Source organism: Zingiber officinale, chromosome 1A (genome assembly GCF_018446385.1).
Source record: "Zingiber officinale cultivar Zhangliang chromosome 1A, Zo_v1.1, whole genome shotgun sequence".
Classification (NCBI taxonomy): Eukaryota; Viridiplantae; Streptophyta; class Magnoliopsida; order Zingiberales; family Zingiberaceae; genus Zingiber; species Zingiber officinale.
The window spans coordinates 165,217,320-165,240,575 of NC_055987.1; the positions used below are offsets into that span (position 1 = coordinate 165,217,320).

Here is a 23,256-nt window from a genome sequence, read left to right on the forward strand (position 1 = left end):
TGGGTCACCCCTCCTCTCCAATAAGTGTTACCTCTCCTCTATAGTGTTTCATCTCATCATCATAATGTGTAGATAAAATATGTGTTATGGGAAGAAAATCTACACATCTAGTTTTATCCAAAATGGACCAAGATAGGTTGAGATGGACCTGTCTTGGTTGGTACAATGGTACCAACGAACTCTAGTGTCACTATAGGTGGTAACATGGCACGATAGAAGCATTGTTTGATGATTGAAATGATATATTTTGACCATGCCAATTGATACTAGTAAACTCTTGAAAGCTGAAACCATGCTATTATCCATAATCCAAGATTAGCCTAGTTCTCCAAGTAGTAAGATGTACCTTAGAGTACCTTTCAAAGTTGTGAAAAAAAGATAGGTGTGAAAAAGTTATGCAAGTTGCAAATAAGTTATTAATGGATTTGATAAAATTAGTTCATAACCAGATTAGTGTACATAATCGCGTGATATGTGATTTTGTTGATATGTACCAAGATTTCAAGTATCGAGTCATGCCGATCAACAAAGGCGAATTTCTTGTTTCTGCCTGCTAACTTGCACGCAGAATGCTCATCACGGGAAGCTTCAACACTGAAAGATTTGAAAATACAAGGGAGAGAAATATAAAAGAAAGACTAGAGAGAAGTAGAGAACTCGGAGAGGAAATACCTTATCAGAGAGATGCACAACGGAGATATAGCTACAGTATTTATGGGCCCAAGGGGCATTGCTAGTGGTGAGCGTAATGTTCGTTGCTGGTGGTGAGTGCAAAGGCTGCTATAGAAGGCGGACGACCAGTATAGAATGCGAACGACTAGTGTAGAAGTCATAGGAAAGATAAATATAAGCTAATTAAATAATTATATACATTTCTAGCCTTATAAAAATACAACTAACCTAATTAAATATGACTTGTATATAAATTTTAACTAAATTTAAATTGATCAAAATAAATCCCTTAATCCTAATCATCATATCTACTTGATGAGCTCTATTTAACCTTGAACTAACTTCCACTCAACAATAAAACTTAAAATATTAATTTCATTTAACTTAATTATTTATTTTATTTTAAAAAATAGTTTAAAATACAAAAATTTAAATTCAAAATGGGATAAAATTTAGTATCTAACATAGGTGAATATAGGATTTGATATGTCACTTCGATTAAATGTCAAGGTCTTTTTGTCCTCCTTTATGTTTTCTCTCACTTTGATTAAATGAAAAATTATTTAATTAAATTTTAAAATTAATTTTTCCATAATTTTTAATTCAGGTAAAATTATATTTAAAAAAACACTCTATTTTCAAATTTGAATATGATTTTATTAAAAAATCTTGAACCTAAAATTTCCAAATTTAATTTAATCGAGTTCAATTCCAGTTTTATTTATTTATATTTAAAATTTTAAATGTAATATTTTACATCCTAAAATTTTACAAATTTTGTATCTTTTTATTTTTCCCCCACCTAATAATTACAGTTATGTGGAAAAACATTACCAAATTAAAATTAAATAATAGAATTTTAAATTATTTCATTTCATTCAAAGTTTTTGTTTAGGTTCTTATCAAACAAAATATAAAATGTGATATTTAATGCTCTATTAAAATGCTCATAAATAAATTTTAAACACAATTACATAAATTAATAATTATACCAATTCATTTCAAACAAATTTGCACCATCAACAATAAAAGCTTCTCTGGCTTGGGGTTTCAAATTTGAAAATACCTTAATTTTGCAGAATTTAAAGTAAAACATGCTAAGTTTACATAGGATTAGAGAAGGGTTCACTTGTTCTAGCTTCTTACATGCAAAAATTGAATAAATTATTAGTGTATATTAAAATTATGTTATTATTTTTTAATCAAAATTGTATTGGCATGACATGATACTATATTGGAACCATATCATTTTGGCCCAAGACTGAAACTTTGGTTTGAAATTTTAAACCTTCATATGCACTATGTAAGAACTAAGTGGATTGTGATATTAATTTAAATAAAATAATGAGAATATTTAATTAAATGAACTTCGTGCATCCTTAAAGCCATTGACAAATATAAACATAAAGTGAATGTTACACTATAATTTAATACATAATAAACATCATCTTTTTTGACAAACAATGAAACCAACTTGTATGCAATTTCTCCCAAGTGTGGCCTTGCAATGGATTCAAGTTGCGGAAACAACCTCTTGCAATGCAAGGTAAGGTTGCATATAATAGACCCAACGTGGTTTGACTTTTCCCTGAGACTACACCGGGCTATCCTATTGTATTTATTATAAACACTCTCTGACTAGAAATAATTTTGAAAATATTCAACCAAATTAAATTGCTAGCAAGCATTTCATATACTAAAGATATTTTTGGTATCTGTCTGAAGTCATGTTCACACGAGTCATTCTACACGAAACTTGCTGTTCTCTTCTTCTTTGATGTTTGCTTTGCTTGTCCTAGTTTATGTTTATATCTTATCTGCACTGCTTTGAGTACTACTTGTTTCAATATGCAATTTCTACATGCTGAAAAACTATTGCAAAATTTTACTTAATTTACTCAATTAAGCTATTAATAATACGACAATGTTGTTGCAGAGTGTGGACCTGCAAACAGAATTGCCTGCTAATTTATCTAAAGATGGAGGAGTTTTCTACAAATACTTCAGCATTGGTATATGAAGATGTTTCCTATATTTATCTTATTGATTCATTAACAGTGGAGTAATCTGGTAACAGCTTAAAACCAATCTAAACCTCTTAAGAAACATGTTAGGCTATGTATTGAATAACTTTGACATTCTTGTAATGGTTCTTCATCATTTCATTAGAGATGAATCCACAAGCTCTGGTTATTCAAGTGTCCCAAAATAACAATGTTAATATCCATTTAAGAATAAACTTTGTCATGGTCGACCCTAAGCCCGGACAAAGGAGAAGAGTTGTATTAGATTGTTAGCCAACGTAAAACATAAACAAATATTATGTATAGATCCAGAGGATCCATATAGCTACTCCACTTAGTGGGATAAAATTTTGTTGTTGGAATTGCCCACTTAAGAATGGCTCTAGACATTCAGACATAATAAGCGGAAATAAATAACAAGGACAGTAGAGGAGTAGGTTACAAAAATAGTTTGTTTTACCATGATCGACTTTCTTTTGGAGTTGTCAGACAGAATGGGAGGTGTTGCAATAACTTGCTTCATATCCTGATCCCTATGAGCTTTAATGTCTAAGTAACCTGTTTAAATGGCTCCTTCTCCTGTGATTTTCCTCTCTTTACAGCTTCCTCTGTCAATGGTGATTTGGTCCTTCTCAAATATTTTCTTGATTCTTAGATTGTGATTTGGTCTTTCTTCGTCTTTTTACACCTTAGCCCTAACATCAAAAACAGAAACATCATCATTTCATTAGTCCTTGCAAGCTGCAGTAGTTAGCTAGAAACTGTCATATTAGAAACAAGAATAGAGAACTCTCTTGCAACTGTAGAATCTAATATAATGTGTTCATATGCTTCCATTGTTAACATTTTCCTGCAATTTTGTTTCGCACCATTTCTTATTGGAGAACCTTATTCTTTCTAATTCTTCGATTATAGGAATGGATGCTCAAGTTGAATATGACTTCCACAATCGGGCAAAAAGCAAGCCATCCCTTGCACAGGGTCCAATACCAAATAAAGTATTATTCTTATTTCTGAAAAAATCCATGAGAAGTAGTTAGCACAAAAGAAGGTGCTTTTAGTATACTCATAAATCTATATTTCTACTAAAATTATTTGGATGCTGGCAGCTACAATTCTACCTTTTGCTATGTTTCCCAGCAGTCCTAGCTTACGAGAGCTATTTTCAAATTTATTTCATAAAAATTTGTTAGATGTGCAATGTATCATTTTGCTTTGTTGGATTACAGTTGAGTTATGCTGGATACAGCTGCCCCCGCACCCAGGGATGGTTCTTTACACCATGCATTGAAACTAAAGGATCAACGTTAGCCTGCTACAATTGCTTAAGATTGTTCTGGTTCACTGAATTTCTGTGTTTGTGTCAGGGTAAATCAATATATATGACTTCAGTATTGTAATTGACAGTTTGTCAAGTTAATAACTCCTAGTAACTAGAACAGAATCTAGATTTGTATTTATATTAGTGGAACAAAGTCGAAATGTGATCTTGAATTGAATTATTGATCTATAGCTATATTTGGAAATCTTGTGTACGAAGCTAAATAAAGCATGACTTAAATCTCAATTTGGATTGTTTGGTATTAGTGATACATGTTGGTTTTATGAGACAACACAAGTTAGTAAACAAATCAGTACAGTGATACCAATCAAAAGATAGACCTTGTCTCATCTCTCTTTTTTATTGAAATTTGGAAGAGATCAAAGAATCAACATATAATTTGGTTAACAAAGTTGTATCAATAAACTTTTTGAGACAAAAAGATGCTCGAGGAAATGGAGGAAAAATTTTTAGTTAACTTTTTACAAGAATAAAGGTGATACAAATACTCTGATTTTATTATATAGGGATCAAGTTTATAAGTCATATTTTTGAAATTGTAGGAAAGAGTCATTAAGAGAAGAATAAGAGATGAGACAAACAGTTCCAAAAATACTTATTTGAAACTGGAAGATCAAGTATATATGTATTTATTTAACAAGGCAACTAATGATAAAATATAGAGAATGGAAGAAGAATGTGCAGATGATCATAGTTGGTTTAGAAAAAAAATAATATATATATATACATGAACGCTATGCTGCGGACTAATGGTGTTTCTAAGCAACTATTATGGTGTTTTAAACAGAATGAGATATCTAGTAACTATATCAATGTGACATATATATATATATATATATATATATATATATATATATATATGATAATGCTATTACTATTATTAGGTCTATTGAAGTGTGAAAAATGATTTTTCTCTAACTACATGTGTGCACACGGGTGAACTCTAAGGCCCTATCATTTTTTACTTTAGTAGTAGAAAAACTACCAATCGTATTCATGAAGTCTCTTTGTATTTTTCTTTTACTGATTATACAATGTTGATTGATGAGAATATAAATAGATTAAACTAGGGTTTAAAATACCGTTCCATGTCAGGTGAAACGGGAGAAACAGGCGAAACGGGCGAAACTTACCGTTCCACCCGTGGACCAAAATTGGCATTGGCACTCCAGAGGTTCCGAGGTCCATGACCAGCCTCAGAGGCATCGTGCAAGCCCCATGGCGGAGGCGGGGGCAAACTCTTCGCACAAGCCCCGCAGCGGCGGACTCGCTGTGCTAGGCCCATGGAGGCGGCGAACTCGTTATGCGAGCCCCGCGGCGGTGGTAGACTCGTTGCGCAAGCCCTGCGACGATGGCGGACTCGTCGCGCGGCGGCGACGGACTCGTCGTGCGACAGCGGCGACAGACTCGTAGCAAGAGCCCCGCAACTGCGGCGGACTCGTTGTGCGAGCTCCGCGTGGCGGACTCGTCGCACAACAAGCGCAACCGTTCAACAAACAGTAAAATTAAATAAACAGATACTAATAATTTAAATCAATTCCTAGCATATTTTAAATATGCTTAACTATATATATATATATATATATTAAATATGTAGATTAATTTTTATTCTTAATTAATATATTTTTGATCCTGTTCGAACCAAGGGTCAACGAACGCTGGGGATGCGACGCTCCCTGTTGGATCCTCGTGTGCTCCGGTGAACCTGCAACAAAATCGAGCCGGGAGGGGTGTCCCGGCGACAGCACTCCGACGCTCAAGTCAGGCGAGGAATAACAAGAAGGTGGCCTCAAGATCAAGATTTCTCATACCTCCGGTGAAGAAATGGAGGCCTTATATAGACCTCCCGAAGAAGCCTGGGCGCACCAATCAAAGCAACCACCTGCCTTTGACCATGCCCAGGTATGGGTCTGTCAGAAGGGCCATGCCCAGATATGGATCTGTCAGGAAGATGTCCATGAGGCCATACTGCTACTGTATCAACCTTTCCATGATGTGACGGCAAGGTTCTCCATCGTGCGATCTTGTGTACGGCCTAATCATCAGACATGCTTTAGCTGATATCCCATATCCCGAGCCGAGCGCATAGGCCGCTCGGCCCCCTTTGTACCCTCGCCCTTATCTTGGCCGAACGGACGACCCGCTCGGCCCTTCGGTCCCAGCTGAGCGGACTCCCGCTCGGCCCTTCGATCCTCCTGCCTTGGCGTCGGAAACCCAAGCCCCTGGATGAGTTATCTATAGCTCCGCTCGGACCTACTCAGCTGCTCGGCGTGGCCATTAACCGCTTAGTCAGCCCTTCATCGGTCCTCAAGCTGAGACCCTTCAGGAAATGGGTCCCCCATTCTTACCGCCGGATCAATTTTATATTTAAAAAATATTGAAATCATACCGACACGATATGAAATCGAAACTATATCGTTCCAGTTTAGGATTGAAATCTTGGCACGAGTCTAGATTTTAAATCTTGGATTAAACATAAAATTCAATAATGAAGATTGAAGAAAGAATTTCCCAAAATAAGGGGTTGAAGTAAAATTATAGATTAATATGTGAGATGAAGCTTCACTAATAAGATTGATGGGAACAATTATAACTTCTTGTAAGAGCTTAAGATATCTTAGATTTATTTTTGAACAAGTAGAAGATATTTATGAAGAGAAAATAAGATAAAGAATGAATGAATGAAATGAAAAGAAGTCTATGGAGTTTTATGCGATCATCATGTATCTCTTAGACTTAAAGGAAAAAAACTTATAAGAATATCGTAAGACACATCATATTTTATGTATCAGAGTGTTGGCTATTAGGAAGTAACACATACAAAAAATTAAGGTAGCAAAAATAAGAATTAAACCATATGAAATAATATCATGTAAATCCTATCATATAAAATATCATATACACATTGCACAACAACTTGTGAAAATAATTACACAAGTAACGACCTTGCATGAACATATAACATCTTTCTATTATATAGTTGCATGAAGATACATTATCTATAAGATTTTACATGTATGCAAATCATTGAAAATCAACAATAATATGAACAAAGAAGATATAAGAATTAAAGGCAGATAGAAAAACCCAAGCATCTAAAACAACATAGTGAAAGAGTGAATTGAGTTCTCAGTATTATTCGGCACATTGTGTCAACCCTAAGACACCATGGTTATATGATAATCAATGATATCATAAGACAAACCTTCATAAGTCACCTTGAAGTTACCATTTTATACATATTTCCTACTTAAAACAATGAAAACCCCAATCCTTGTTCCAATTGCTAATTGGATCCATTCATGCTCAAACATAACCTCGACTAATCAGTCACACCTCGCAGTTAACTCTGCAGTTCTTCCTTCTCTGCACATTATAACTTCATTGTAATCAATCATTTAACAAAATTAAAGAAATTATCCTCAAAATTTAGTATATGTACACTGTCATGATTCTGCAAGTTTAGATAACATTCTATAAGAAGTCATGTATCTCGACCCAATAATTCAACCCAATATTACCTATGATTTCTTCTACAACCGTAGTCACCTCTTATAATGGGATAGTAACTAATATAACTAATGATATCATCAAATCCTAACATAATGTCGTCATGATCAAATTGCCCCTTGTCTACATCATCAACCTCATTTGTACACTCAAACACCAAAGTTAATCCAATCAACACATAAACAATTGTCAATTTCTAACTTCACCCGTAGCTTGAAGCAAACCTTATACTTTGATCACTTTAACTCCAATTGTTGAAATACAGAGATCAAAATCAACATCACAAACCATGACTTCTAACTATTGTGGAGGTTGCCTCACCACAAAAATAGGGGTAACTGGGTAAGAGTCTACATCCTATATTGGTTTACCTCTTCCGTTGGTTAGCTCATCTAAAAATGCATATCAACTCAGCAGTCACTGATTGGTTGCTCCAAGAACTAACCTATTGAACAATCCTCAATTACTACACAACCAACACAACACCAAAACCCCAACTATCAAGGGAGACTAGGACATGCCACCAATGGATGGCTATGACAAGGGTTACTCACAACAAGAAAAGGGAAGAGTGGGCTGATATTTTATTTGGATGAAGAGCGGATGAAGAGAAAGTTGGAGGCTGCTACTGCTCCCCTAGGGGTGGCAATGCAGTTCGTGACATGCTAGTTGTGTCACCGATTCGATCCCAAAGTAAAAATTTATTTGATGCACATGTGAGCCCACTTTTAATCAGGGAATCTAACCCCAACTTGAATCCAACAGCTAAATCATCACCTGCACATCCAGGTTCAGCCGTAGAACCTCTATTAATCCCTCTAAAAAGCTAATTAACTCTAAACTGCAATTATATAGACCCCAATAAACTATTGTATAGCAGTTCTTATTCAAAAGAAGCATACCAAATGATTCCTTGTGCACATTCTGTCATCTTCATGCAGAAACTATACAACACTATTGTTCATCTGTTAGTTTGCAGGAGTTGGGTGGCCTAGCCTGTTTTGCCAATTCTTTAGCCTATTGATCCCCTATGGAGGATTGGTTGCCATGTGTGTTAATTTGACATATGAAGCCTGCCTGTAATGCTTCTTGAGGTTTGTCAATTTAACAGATTTGAATAGCCTTTTTATCTCTCTCGCTCTTTTTGTTGCCAAGGAAGAGAATGCTTTTCTGACTGTTTGGATGATTCTTTTTACCTTCTTGATCATTTCTTTTGGAAGACTGGCATTTGATTATATACACTAATATCTTACATTCTCACTTGCAAATACTTTTCCAAGTTGCCCTTTTATGTATTAATAATTATTGTATGCAGAGGCAAATGAATCCATGCAATCAGTTGCAAATAGTTGGGATTCATGACTTGTAGAGGAAAATGAATCTATACTAAACCTTGAATTCAAATGCAGGGAACTTGAAAACATTTTGACTCTTCATGTTAAAAAAGTGCACCGAGATAATTGGGAGGAAGTTATCATTCCTTCAAGGCAAGTATACTTTACCTAACAATAGTTGCTAGACATTTTAGAAGATGAAATTACTGTTCTTCCTGTGCATGCTTACTTTACCATCCTTATATGTAGCTAGATGCTTTATTAGATTCACATCCTTTATGTCCTCACATTTTCTTCATGTTTATAGTGTTGGTTTTTCCTACTTTCCTTTTTCTATTTCAGTGACAATCAACTCAAATATAATATTCTTGATGATGCATGCTCGTCAACTCAGTAGGAGAGAAGGCAGACTTACATTTGCTTAGTAAATTGTCATGACTTGAGCCGACCCGCTATTACAATCATCAATTGGCTGCACTGCACGTAGGCTGGGCACTTGCCGAGCCTCAAGTCCAGGCCAGTCTGATTGAAAATGCAACATGCAGGACTTGATGAGGTCTAACGTTGCCATACTAAGCATGACTCATGACAAAACTTTCCTAGGTCCATGCCATGCTTGGGCATGATCGACCCATATCGAGCCTTGGTCAACTTGTTGGATCGTGATCTTAATAAAAATATTATAGGTTAAAAATATTTAAAAATAAAAAGTAATAAAATATTAAAATTATTAATTATTAAATGCTTTAAAAATAAAATTAATTTAATAAGGTTTTAATCTTTTTTATAAAGATTAATTTAGGATAAAAGGCTAATATTTAAAATTTATAATTCTTGGTTTTTGTTAGGTTTGTTGACTTTGCTTGGCTCGGTCTAACCCCATAACATACTTGATCTAACTTAATTTCTAGTAGGGACAAGAAAGTTATGCCGAGCATGATCCACATGCCTTATCGCCTTATTGCCTTATCGGGCAGGACATGACACAATTCATTTGCGGATGGGTCATTCGAACTTTGGTGGATGCCTATCTCTTGTAGTGCTAAGTTGATCTACGGGTTACCTAACGAATTTATCACATCTAATAGTATCCATGGACACAATTACCATTATGTCCAATTCACTATTTTGATAAAATGGTAATTTATGATAAAAGGGCAGATTATCATATGACACATGCCCTTTCAATTCCAAAACCATCACTCTGTTCATGAATGGGTTGTATTGGAGCCTCTCATGTCGTGTCAGCTTGATCCGTTTGACTCCGATGCTAGTGCCCTTGGTCATAATTGTTGGAATCGGAGCGCAATGGAATACATATATTAAAATCAGTTTTTTCCCTTAAATTATGGATCTCTTTGTAGTACATATAGTTTTAAACAAAATAATATGAAATGAAACATACCTTGTAGTCTTTGATAGATGTGAACAATATCACAAACAAATAAGAGTCCCACGTGTAACTTCTCTAGCGGTATCCACGCACACTAGATCACAAACTTGACACGATCCGTTAGATACTAGCCTCTTGGATCGATAAAACCTTTGGAAGCACTATGGATCTGAAGATGTGTCTCCGAGAAGGACTAGGTTGCTAAAAGCTTCAAAGGAGAAGTGGTTTCCTAAAGAATTTTCCAAGGATGCCTACTTATAGCCTCCAAGAAATTTAAAGAGGTATGACTCTTCAAATTCTTCATTAATTAGCATGATTGTGGTTGTTCGAAATTCTCCATTAATCATTATGATTGTTGTGGTTCGAATTCTCTATTAATCATCATGATTGTGGCTACCAATAACTCTACTCTCTCTTCTTCAAATCAAATAAATTTATATTTAATCTTGATATGTTTTAGTTTTCGATATTTCAGAATTAATTAATAAACCAATTAATTCTAATTTAGAAATAATAATTTGATTAATTTTAATATCCACTAAAATAATTAATTATAAATAATGTTCATGCCTACATGCTATGCGTGCGACCCTCTAGGTTTTGTATGCAAAGGCCTTGTAAATCCATACACAGACTAAGGTAACCGTCTAACAACAGTTTTTAGCCACCCAATGTAATAAAATATTAGTCAAATTATAAATCACTATGAACTGATTACTATGTAATTCAATCTCTTCATCTAGCCTATATGCCAATTAATTTGGTGCACTATGCATGATCACCAAATTAATTGTTTATTTGTTTTACTTAATTTCCTTGATATAATAGACTCCTCTTGAATGATAAAACATTCCTCCTAATGACCATGAATTTCGACTTAATAATATCTCTATCAAGTGACCAAGATGTTAACTCCTAATCCAAGAGAGCGATGAATCGTCTATTGACTCAACACTATTCTCTCTACACTTTGCCATACACCCAACTACAGTATTAATTACAATATGATTAAAGACCGCTTTTAATGGCGTTAAGGTATATAACTCCACGCATAGAATAAATGAAGGTCTCAAGTCAAAAAATCAGTTACACTTGTTCATAAGAGGAATGACCAATAATGCTTAATATGTGGTCTTCTCTCAAGCGGATCGTGTCCAGCGTACCTACCTATAAATTCAAGGTACCCTCAACTATAACTTAGATATTCATCCCTCGGTCTATCTCAACCTAGTCATACTCAGCGTTAATCTAGATATCTATGCCCCCTCTAGATATCTATCTGATCAGGGACTGTTTTCAAATTAATATATCCATTAATCCATAAAATTTTATCATTAATCATATACGTATATAAAAGTAAATGATTAACGATAAATACTTATCTTTATGAAATAATTATCCATAAATTCATAAGAGTGTCTTGGCACATAAGTGCACACACTAACAATCTCCCATTTACACTATTGTCAAACACTATAGACTCTCAGTCCTAGGCTCCTCACATGGGTCTCATATTTTTCTAAAGGTAAAGTCTTTATGAGTGGGTCTGCAATGTTCTCGTTAGTATCTCCTCTGCTAACCAGCACATCACCCCTCTGAACAATCTCTCTGAGGAGGCGATACTTTCTCAGTACATGCTTGGTCATTGATAAGACCTTGGTTCCTTTGCTTGTGCTATGGTCGCATTATTATCACAGTATAGCACAATTGGATCAACAATGCTAGGAACCACTTCAAGCTCTACTATGAAGTTCTTGATCCATACCGCTTCCTTTGCTGCCTTTGAAGCTGCTATGTACTCGGACTCAGCCGTTGAATCTGTAACTGTGTCTTGCTCGAAACTTTTCAACAAACAACTGCACTATTCAAACAAAACATATAACATTGCTACGATTTCAGATTATCTCGATTTGTTTGAAAATCGGCGTCACTATATCCTCTAACGACCAATGCCTCGTCTTTTTCGAAAACTAAGAACATATTCTTTGTTCTTCTAAGATACTTAAGGATAGTCTTTACCGCGGTCCAATGACCTCGTCATACTTAAAGCATATGAGATATTTGGTCAAGTGTATATCATAACATATATTATGGACCTTATAGCCAAAGTATAAGGTATCTTGCACATTCTATTTCTCTCCTATTGTGTCTTTGGACACAGCCTTGGAGAGATATACACCATGTGACACTGGTAAATATCCTCTATTGGAGTCCTGCATATTGAATCTATTCAACATTTTGTTAATGTATGTACCTTGACTGAACCCTAGTAACCTTCTTTGTCTATCTCGGTATATTCTAATACCTAAGACATAGGTTGCATTATCAAGATCTTTCATTGAGAAACACCTCCTAGCCAAGTCTTGGTAGATTCTAGGCTAGGGATGTCATTGTCTATAAGAAGTATATCATCAACATACAACACTAGGAACGTAATATTGCTCCCACTAACCTTCTTGTAAACGCAAGGTTCTTCTGGATTCTTGACAAAGGAAAAATCTTTAATGGCTTCGTCAAATTGCAGATTCTAACTCTGAGATACTTGCTTTAGTCCATAAATGACCTCTTGAGCTTACATAATTTATTGGCATTCTTGGATGTTACAAAATCGGGAGGTTGTACCATATATACTTCCTCCTTTAACCTTCCATTTAGGAAAAACTTTTAACATTCATTTGCCAAATCTCGTAATCCTTGTAAGCTGCTATAGCTAACAAAATCCTAATGGACTTGAGCATTGCAACGGGCGAAAATGTTTCATCATAGTCAATTTCTTGACGTTGATCGAAACCCTTTGCCACAAGTCTTCCTTTATAGGTACTTATGTTCCCATCTATGTTAATCTTTTTTTTTGAAAAATCCTCTTGCACCCTATGGATTTTACTCCAACTGGCACATCAACCAACTCTCATACTTGGTTGGTATACATGGATTTCATTTCAGATTTCATGACTTCTAGCCATTTCTCGAAATCATTTGAAGTAATTGCTTTCTTGTAAGTCGACGATTCATCATCCTCGATGAGTAGTGCTTCCTCATCTTGGGTTATCCACCAACCATATCTGTTTGACTCTTAGTGTATTCTTATGACTTACGTTGATCTCACATTTCATGAGAGTCTTGGATGAAGGAGACACTTGTACTTGTGGCACCGTCTCATTGTCCAACTGTTCATCTTCTAACCTATTTATAGAGTTTGGAATTTCTTCAAGACTTTACTTCCACTACTTTATTTAGAAATAAACTCTTTCCAAGAAAGTAGCATATTGAGCAACAATAATTTTGTACTCACTTGGGAGAAAAAAAATAGTATCTTATTGTAGCTTTAGGATAATTTACAAACGTATATTTTATGGATCTTGCTGCAAGCTTATCATAATTTTCATTCTTTACATAAGCATCACAATCCTATATCTTAAGGTAAGACAAATTTAGTTTCTTTCCAAACCATAATTTATAAGAAGTTTTATCTACTATCTTGGTTGGAACTCGATTAAGTGTGTATGTTGTTGTTTCTAAGACATAGCCCCAAAATGGCATTGGAAGACTTGTATGACTCATCATTGATCTAGCCATATCCATGAGTGTGTGATTTCTCCTTTCCGAAACGCCGTTCCACTCTGGCGTTCTAGGAGGTGTAAGTTGGGAAACTATCCCACACTCTTTTTTGGTAATTAATGAACTTTTGGCTTAAATACTTGCCACCTCGATCACTCCGAAGGGCCTTAATCTTCTTGCCACGATGATTTTATACCTCGTTCTTGAACTCCTTAAACTTGTCTAGAGTTTCAGATTTATGCCTCATTAAGTAGATATATTCATATTGTTGTGCAAAGAAGGGGCAACACCTCTCAACCTCTAACGTGCAGAAAAAGAGGAAGAAAGAAAAGAGATCGCGCGGAGCAACAAGACAAAGACACACAAAAGTAGAGCAAACACGAGGAAGGAGAAGAAGAGAAAGAAGAAAAGTTACCGTGGTTCGGTGGCGTGCCTACGCCACAAAAATGGCCGAAGCTTTATTAGAATTCTCTCTACATATGATAATCACATTACATGATTTTTATGATTGTTATTGTACAATAGGTTTACAATGATCTCTATAAATAATGCATAAACCCTACTTGGTAAAATCATAACAGAATTTTGTTATGAAAAATCGCAACAGAATTCTGTTATGAAAAATCGTAACAGAATTCTGTTATATAAAATCGTAACAGAATTTTATTACGAAAAATCTTAACAGATTTTTCTTCCATAGCATCCATTTTATTGACCTTCATCCAAATATGAGCCGCCTATCAACACCATATCTACTTAAATTGTCGGTAAAAGTTACAAAGTAGGTATATACTCCTCTAGTTTGAACTTGCAATGTCCCACATACATTACTATGTATGAGTTCTAGTAGTTCCTTTGCCTGTTCACCTATCTTGGTGAAAGACTTCTTGGTCGTTTTGCCTTATAAACATGTTTCGCATATATCTATGGGCTCTAATTCAAAAGAGTCCAAATATCCATTATTGAGTAATCTAGTGATGTGTTTTTCGGTTACATGACCAAGTCTACCGTGCTAGAGATATATTAAGATTAAGTCATGCATTTTCTGTTTCTTGCTTTCAATACAATAAATCTGTTCATCTAAGTTAAGAACATAAGTTAAGAACATAAAGACTATTATTCAATGAACTATTCCCATATAACACATTGTTCAAATAAAAGGAATATAACTTGTCCTTAAATTGAAATACAAATCCCTTGCGTCCAAACTCGACACCGAAATTATATTCTTTGAGAAATTAGGAACAAAATAACAGGTTTCTAAATTTGAAATAAGTCAGCAAATTTATTGAATAAGTTTGTATAGCTAATGCAGCAACTCTCGCTCCATGAGCTATTCGTAGGTCCATATCGCCTTTGGGCAACCGTCTGCAGGCACTTAGACCCTACATGTTCACACAAATGTGAGAATTACTTTCAGAATTTATGACTTTTGATGAAGAAATAGAAAGATTGCGTTCTGTTATAAAGATACCTGAACCATCCACTCCACTGGCATTCTTCTTTATGAAACTGTAGCCGTTTTTTTTCCAGTGACCTTTCTTGCTACAATAGAAGTACATGACCTCCTCATTAGATTGGAGCACCTGCATCCCTTTCTTAAGCTTTTTCTGAGCTTGATATCTAGGATTCTTCATTGCATTAGCCTTGCGATTAAATTTCCCGGTGCTAGGGCGTTTGTTGGTCTTTCTAACCATCATTGTATGCAGTGAAGGATTTACCTTCATATCCTTCTCAGCAGTTTTCATCATTGCCATCAGATGAGCCAAACTTTTTTTACATGCTATTTATGTTGAAGTTCGACACGAATTGGGAAAATGATGGAGGGTAGTGACGACAAGACCAGGTTAATAGCCAAGTCCTGGTTTAATTTGGAACCCAAGCTCTCGAGCCTCTTTATGTACCTGATCATCTTGAGTACATGAGAACCAACTTGGTTTACTTCCACCAGCATGGTACGGAATAGTGCTCGAGAGGTTTCATACCTCTCTACTTTCACACGCTCTTGGAAGAGCTCACGTAAGTGCTGATTAATCTCCCTAGCACTTATGTTCTCATGCTGCCTCTGCAACTCGAGAGACATAGAAGATAGCATGATGCATTGCAGTGCATCTTCCATATACTGAGAATAATATGACTGATCTTCCTTCGAAGTGTCGGGCACAAGCTCCTTCAGTTGTTCCTTTTCGAGTACATAAATTTTCTCTCGTGTCTCAGGATGATTTTCAATTTCCTATACCAATCTAGGTAGTTAGAACAAAGGAGGGTATTCTCTTTCTCAAGAATGCTTTGCAGTGAAAAGGTACTTGTATTTGCCATCTAAAATATAATAATTTAAAGCATAGTTTTAGTATTTGTGGAATATATTTAATAAAGAATTTTTATAACTCTTATTATTTTATTCAAATCCAACATCCCCTACTGTTAGAATCGGGAATTGGTTGGTAACAATTCTTAATAGAACTGAAACCATGAATCATATAATATGCACATAATTGAGTTGTACCTACATGTTATATTCATCAATTAGACCTTAACTTGCCAATCACAAATCTATGTGAATTTCGGTGTATTCTTGTTGAGTCTTATATTCTCAACACTTGCCCATTAAATCAATTGACCTTAGCTGAGCTAAACAAGTCAACGAATTCGAGTTAAGTTGACACACTAATAATTATGATAAATTATAGATATTTTAACAAAAGCCTACTGCTAAGCTGTATCGACTTATGTAAAATTCTAACTATTATCATAGTTATTAATGGAGGACTTTTAACAAATCTTGACTTTAATATATTTAAGGGATTTTATAATTATTAAAAAATATCTCACCATTGATTAACTTCTTATGCATTCGCACAATCTTATTAGGAGATTTATCTCCATTAATCCTGAAGTAATCATGTTTTTCAGCCATCACTTTCCATCGTGTCTTGATTCTTGGTTTATTATTCAAAATAATCCTCGATTGCATTTTAAGACAAATAGGCCTTAGATATTTTAACATGTTAATATAATTATGCCATAAGAAATTTATATCTAAATTACAACATGTATTTCTCTATAGGGTTGATAGACAAAATTCATTTTTATCTTAATGTTAAGGCATATGACTTGAAATAAAGAAATCAAAAGTTTCTTTGAAATCTCTCGAAACACTGATTCTAAAAAATTTTGAAGAAGAGATTTTGTATTATATGATCCAATCACAAATTTGCTTTGATACCACTGTTGGAATCGAAGCGCAGCAAAATACATATATTAAAATCAATTTTTCCCTTAAATAATAGATCTCTTTATGGTATATATAGTTTTAGACAAAATAACATGAAATGAAACATACCTCGTAGTTCTCGATAGATGTGAACGATATCACATATAAATGAGAGTCCACGTGTGACTCCTTTAGCGGTATTTTCGCACACTAGATCACGAACTTGGCACGATCCGTTAAGTGCTAACCTCTTGGATCGACAAAACCTTTAGAAGCACTATGAATCTGAAGATGTGTCTCTGAGGAGTAGGTTGCCAAAAGCTTCGAAGGAGAAGTGGAGAGAGAGTTCCTAAAGAATTTTCCAAGGATGCCTACTTATATCCTCCAAGGAATTTGTATGACTTTTCAAATTCTCCATTAATCACCATAATTGTGAATATTCAAATTCTTCATTAATCATCATGATTTTGACTATTCAAATTCTCCATTAGTCATTATGATTGTGGCTACCACTAACTCACTTTCTCTTCTTTAAATCAAATAAATCCATATTTGATCTTGATCTGTTCTAGCTTTCGATATTTCAGAATTAATTAATAATCTAATTAATTCTAATTCAGAAATAATAAATTGATTAATTTTAGTATCCATTAATATAATTAATTATAGATATTGTTCTTTTACGTGCTATGCGCATGACCCTCTAGGTTTTATACACGAAGGTAGTGTAAATCTATACATAGACTGAGGTAACCGTCTAGCAATAGTTTTTAGTCATCTATCATGATAAAATATTAGTCATAAACTATAAACCACGATGAATCGATTACTGTATAATTCAATCTCTTCATCTAGCCTACATCTCAATTAATTCGGTGCACTATATATCATGACTAAATTAATTATTTTACTTGATTTCTAAGATATAATAGACTCCTCTTTAATGATAAAACATTTCTCCTATGATCATGGATTTTGAGTCACTAATATCTTTATCAAGCGGTTAGGATGTTAACTCTTAATCCAAGAGAGCGATGAATCCTCTTATGACTTAATACTATTCTCTCTACACTTTGCCATACACCCAACTATCGTATTAATCACAATTTATTTAAAGGCTGCTTTTAATGACGTCAAAGTATATAACTCCACGCATAGAATAAATAAAGGTCTCGTTAAAAGATCAGTTATACTCGTTCATAAGAGGAATGACCAATGATGATTAATATGTGGTCTCCTCTCAAACGGATTGTGTCTAGTGTACCTCTAAACGCAAGCCACCCCTAAGTATAACTTGGATATTATCCCTCTGTCTATCTCGACCTAGTCATACTCATCCATGTCCCCTCTAGATATCTATCTGATCAATGACTGTTTTCAGATAAATATACCCATTAATTCGTGAAATTTTATCATTAATCATATACGTATGTATAAGTAAATGATTTATGATAAATACTTGCCTTTATGAAATAATTATCTACAAATTCATAAGAGTGCCCGAGCACATAAGTGCACACACTAGCAATAATGACTATTATTCCGGTTCAACTTTTTGATAAAATAACAGATCTATGATGGAAGGATAACTTATCATGACTAGAGCACGGGACTTTTTTTAGGTTTTCTGAGTACCCTGTCAATTCCAAAATTGTTACTGTATTCCTCAAGTGAAATAATCTAAGATATGACAGTTAACTTGAAAATGGGATAACACGCAACAAAAGAAAAGAGGAAAAAGAATACAACGCCAGCTCAATTTTTGAGCTTCAATAGTTGTGATCCATTCCAAGAGAGCTGCAATTGTTGATTTCCATACAATGCACAGATTACAACAACTACTTGCCACGTCCCTTCTTTAGAGTGATAATGAAATCACATTTATCAAAACCATACAACAATTATTTAACTAATAGGTATATTGCATACCTATATTATTCATTCAGCTTGTGTATACTTATAATAATCTGGTTCAACTTGTTGTTGGCTCTAGTTTGACACAAACTGAACCAAGATTGAGCTTACCCACCTCATAATCCTAACTGCACCTTCTAAATAGACCTTAGGTAAAGTCAATTAGGTCAAAAATTGAACTGTTAATCACTTAATTAGTACCCAGAATAAGTTTGGAATGGCTGAAACAGGTTCATCACTGTCAAGTACGAGCACGGCTTGACCAAAACCACACATTTCGTGTTAATACCAACACCAATTCCGAAATTGAAATTTGAGGCCCTTTTTGAGAAGGCTTTTCACCACCCTTATCTATATACATCTCATAATGAGTTTGCATGGATCAACACCGACACCATATTATTTTTGATTGATATCAAAAGTGATACTGATATGAAAATTTTAGAACTTTCTGAGAAGATTTAACCTTATATACCTTATTACAAATTAGTTGCTCAGAAATGGGGCAATGCAATTTACCCTGTGACTAGTAATTAATAAATTAAAATATTACTTATACTACAAGATAGAGTCAGAAACTTTGTCCCTACGGATTTTCAGAAATAAAATGTTTATAATAAAAATAATCTCTACAAGGATTAATAAGATAATATGAAAAATTTCAGTCCAAACTAAATTCTTCTAAATCCAAATAACACCAAATGGATATACAACATCCACATCAATTTCTATTTTGAACACATTTGAAAGAAATGAAAGATGTTCCAAAAATTCATGTTTGCATTATTTTTCTGTATTTACTAATTTAATTATTCTGTCCTCTTTTTTAAATTGACAACTGCAGTGGCAATTTTACCATCAGGGGTATATAGAATGGCCCCACTCTCTCTCTCTCTCTCTCTCTATGTATATAATTTCTAATTTTTTTGTATAGTTTATTGCCAAACTGTTTGCCTTTCTGGGAATAGCGAATAATTTGTGATGATTTCCTACTTTTTCCGATGCAGCATTAGGGCCATTACTTTTCTAAATATTCACAATTACGGAGGCGGGGCATATCCATGGGGCCACCTTAAGCCTGAATATCTGGAAGAGGTTTGTTATTAATTCAAGTATTATGTGTTATAATCTGAAAGATAACATTAGTGAAAGAGGGTGAAGTTATGGAGGAGAACTGGTTATCAAGGTCCCAAGGTTCATTCGAAGCTAGAGTTTTGATCCTCAGATTGGAATAAGATGTGCCACTAGTGCTGACAGCCAACTGGGATTTTGGTTTAATAGTAGGAAAAATCGAAGGATGAAGAAACAGGGGAGGAAGAAGAAACTACTCTTAGCTTGCAGAAGTTGGAGATGGAGTTGTATTGATCATGGTGGCTCGTGAGGGGGACAAGAGAGGAAGAGAAATCTAATTGGAAGTTCACCAGATCTGTTGCTGTCGAATCACATTGAAATCATTGTTGAAAAAACTCTATTGGATGTTCCTAGGCACGTGCCCTTGCTCAATGCAGGAATGGAATGCAATGCCTTAACTGATACAAGCGAGACAATATGTTATTCAAACTGTGCTAGTTACAATAGTGAAAGGCTCCACACACGACAGACACACATAGTTATCAGATTACTTGCTTCCATATTCTAATATGATTCACCAATGTTGAACTATATTATGATTTCATTAGTTAAATACTTGTTAATGGTGCATACATCTCTATCGTTCATTATTCAAATAATCAATCATGTAGTGTAAGCATATCTTATCCATTATATAGTTGAGTTGATATATGCATTTTCCAATGGATGCAGGTGGATCAACTGTTTCATTCCAACTCCAGTAAAACTTGCTATTAGAGATGCATAAAATAACTGTACGAAAGACATTTAAGTTCCAATTTCAATGGAATAACATACTTCTCCTTTAGCAGAAAAAATATTATGAAGCACATGCTGATGATGGGCTGCTGGAAATATTTGGCTTGAAGCAAGGATGGCATGCTTACTGTGTCATGAAACAACTTACATATGCCAAGCACATTGCTCAGGTAATAAAGTTATCCTAGATCTTTAAAGTTTAAACTATCTGGTAATTGTTTAAGCAGGTCTATTGTTTATGCGTGTTTTGGGCTTAAAACATTCATGTTTGAATTTTGATCTGTTTGTCGTTAGTCTTTATCTTCTAGTTCGGTAGGCCATTTAACACTACCTCAGCATGGAGATCTGTAAAGCCAAATTGTGCATTCGGTCTTCTATTCCATCTGTACTCATTCTTTATTATCAAGTGCATCCTTTTTCTTAAGAGCTACCCACAACCACAATGAGAGAGAACTGACCTTTTCCATACTTATACGCCAAACCTAGAATCACTTCTATTAAAATTTTATTTGTATTGACTTCTATATACAAGCTTGAGATTCATAAAATTAATGTGAAAAGGTTGTCTACAGGAAAAACATAAATATGAGTCGAAGTAGGATTTATAGTGCTCAGTATGCAAGTTAAGCGAGCTCCTAAATAAATACCAGATGCCCCTGCTTTTCAATATCACTGTCACCCCTTCACGAATTAGAGAATCCCGTGCAAGGGAGCTTGTGCTTAGTTGTTGATTAACTCCTTTAGTTTCCGTCAGTGTCAACCGCTGCTTATTTGGCTAGATAACGATGAGTCCTTTTTCGTTAAAATCTACATACTGTAGCCATTGAGTTGCTTCAATTTTCTTTGATCATCTAAATCCAAAACAACTTCTACTCGCAGGCTGCTGCAATTAAAGTGGAATTCCGAAGCAATGCTTGTTTCATGGGGAATGAAACTTTTATCCAAGTCGATGGAGAATCAGGTAAAGTGAAACTTACGGAAGAAAGAATAACTGAGATGACGATAGAGAAGCTTCCATTTCGACCAAGCTTCATAATCGGAGATGAAGCAAGGGGCGATGCCACTTCGAAGAAAAAGAAAAAATAAATATATGTATATATGAAAAATAAAGAATGGTCTGTGTGACGGATGATATTGCTTGTATGCTGGTGACCGTTTATGTATTTAATTGAGAATCTTCATTCTCGCAATGAGCTTAATAAAAGAGGGCATTGGTTGGTTTGTCATCATATGCATATTATCAGCTTGACATGTTTACATAACAACAGAAACTCTTTGAAATTTTAAACATGTCAAACTATTTTTCAAAATTTTAAATTCTTGTAATTGGTGCATCAAGTCCCATGCTACCTTGACAAAATGATAAGAATGGATTTGAGATCAATTTGTATATTATGAAATCAATATGTTTGGCCATTTACACAAATAAGTTTCTTAATTGTGGTTTGACTAAGATAAGAGAGGTTTGATGATACTTAACAATTTAATTCACTAACTAATGGATATCTTAAAATAGCACTGGATGAAATTATGAGATTAACATATAGCTTAGTTATTCAATTCGAGGATTTATGTATTACCTGATACAATTACTACAAACATACTGATCCAAATGATAAAATCGTACGCAAAAAAAAGTTGCACGCCTGGTGGGATTCGAACCCACAATCGTTTGATTAGAAGTCAAACGCCTTATCCATTAGGCCACAGGCGCTTAATTATTGATGTGCTAAAAGATATAATACAAATTACTTTTTATTTTAACCTGTCTGTCCCTCTCTTAAAACTAAATTAATGATATCTTTATTTAAAATTATTGTCCAATAATTTATAAATACTGAAAGTTTCAATGCAAAATGTATAATGATAATAATGAAAAACTTAGTAACTGGAAGATACAAAAAATTGAGAAATAATCAGGGCATGTAAAAGTTTTATATTGCATTAATGAAATAATTCTACAACTTGTCAAAGGATTTGTATTTTTATAGAATGAAAATCAAGGTTATAAATGGTAAAATAACTTAGAGCACCCACATTAGTATTAGTATTAATGTGTGAGTATTAAAACACATAAATAATATTACAATTAGTGTCAATTAGAATAAAGATAATTGAGCATGGGATATGCTCATTCTATAATTTTTTAATGTTTTTTTTTCCAGAGGTTATATTTATCCCATCTTGATAGTCTCCATTTTAAAAGAGAGATAAATTATCAAGGGTTTTGTCCGATAATAATAATGTATGTGAGGAGAGATTAAGATAATTGATAGGATATTTCATATCACTGATAATTAGCTCTGATCTATTGAAAAGAATATATTTATATAAACTAATTACGTACTGTTGAGTCTAGGTGACTGGTCTGGTTCCATATAAATGTCATAGTTAAAAATCAAATCATAAATATCTAAAAAATAACT

At 34.3% G+C, this 23,256-nt stretch overlaps 1 protein-coding gene and 1 non-coding gene across 4 annotated transcripts in view; one reads left to right on the forward strand and one right to left on the reverse strand.

Annotated features, from left to right (window-relative positions):
* The window catches only part of LOC122038280 (diacylglycerol kinase 3-like), a 35,233-nt gene extending 13,174 nt beyond the window's left edge, over positions 1 to 22,059 (forward strand). Inside the window, exons 5-10 of one of the 3 annotated variants that reach the window (XM_042597933.1) lie at positions 2,609 to 2,684; positions 3,612 to 3,694; positions 8,958 to 9,035; positions 19,969 to 20,056; positions 20,884 to 21,000; positions 21,710 to 22,059. In XM_042597933.1, the coding sequence (XP_042453867.1) occupies positions 2,609 to 2,684; positions 3,612 to 3,694; positions 8,958 to 9,035; positions 19,969 to 20,056; positions 20,884 to 21,000; positions 21,710 to 21,916 (649 nt within the window). In that variant the 3' untranslated portion in view covers positions 21,917 to 22,059. Of the gene's footprint in view, positions 1 to 2,608; positions 2,685 to 3,611; positions 3,695 to 3,925; positions 4,199 to 8,957; positions 9,036 to 19,968; positions 20,057 to 20,764; positions 20,827 to 20,883; positions 21,001 to 21,709 lie in introns of those variants that run through there. The other 2 variants (XM_042597936.1, XM_042597934.1) reach the window with 2 other exon arrangements.
* A 412-nt stretch (positions 22,060 to 22,471) lies between these two features.
* On the reverse strand, positions 22,472 to 22,544 carry TRNAR-UCU. Its single transcript has one exon. It is a non-coding gene; the product is annotated as a tRNA-Arg (tRNA).
* Between the last annotated feature and the right edge of the window lie 712 nt (positions 22,545 to 23,256).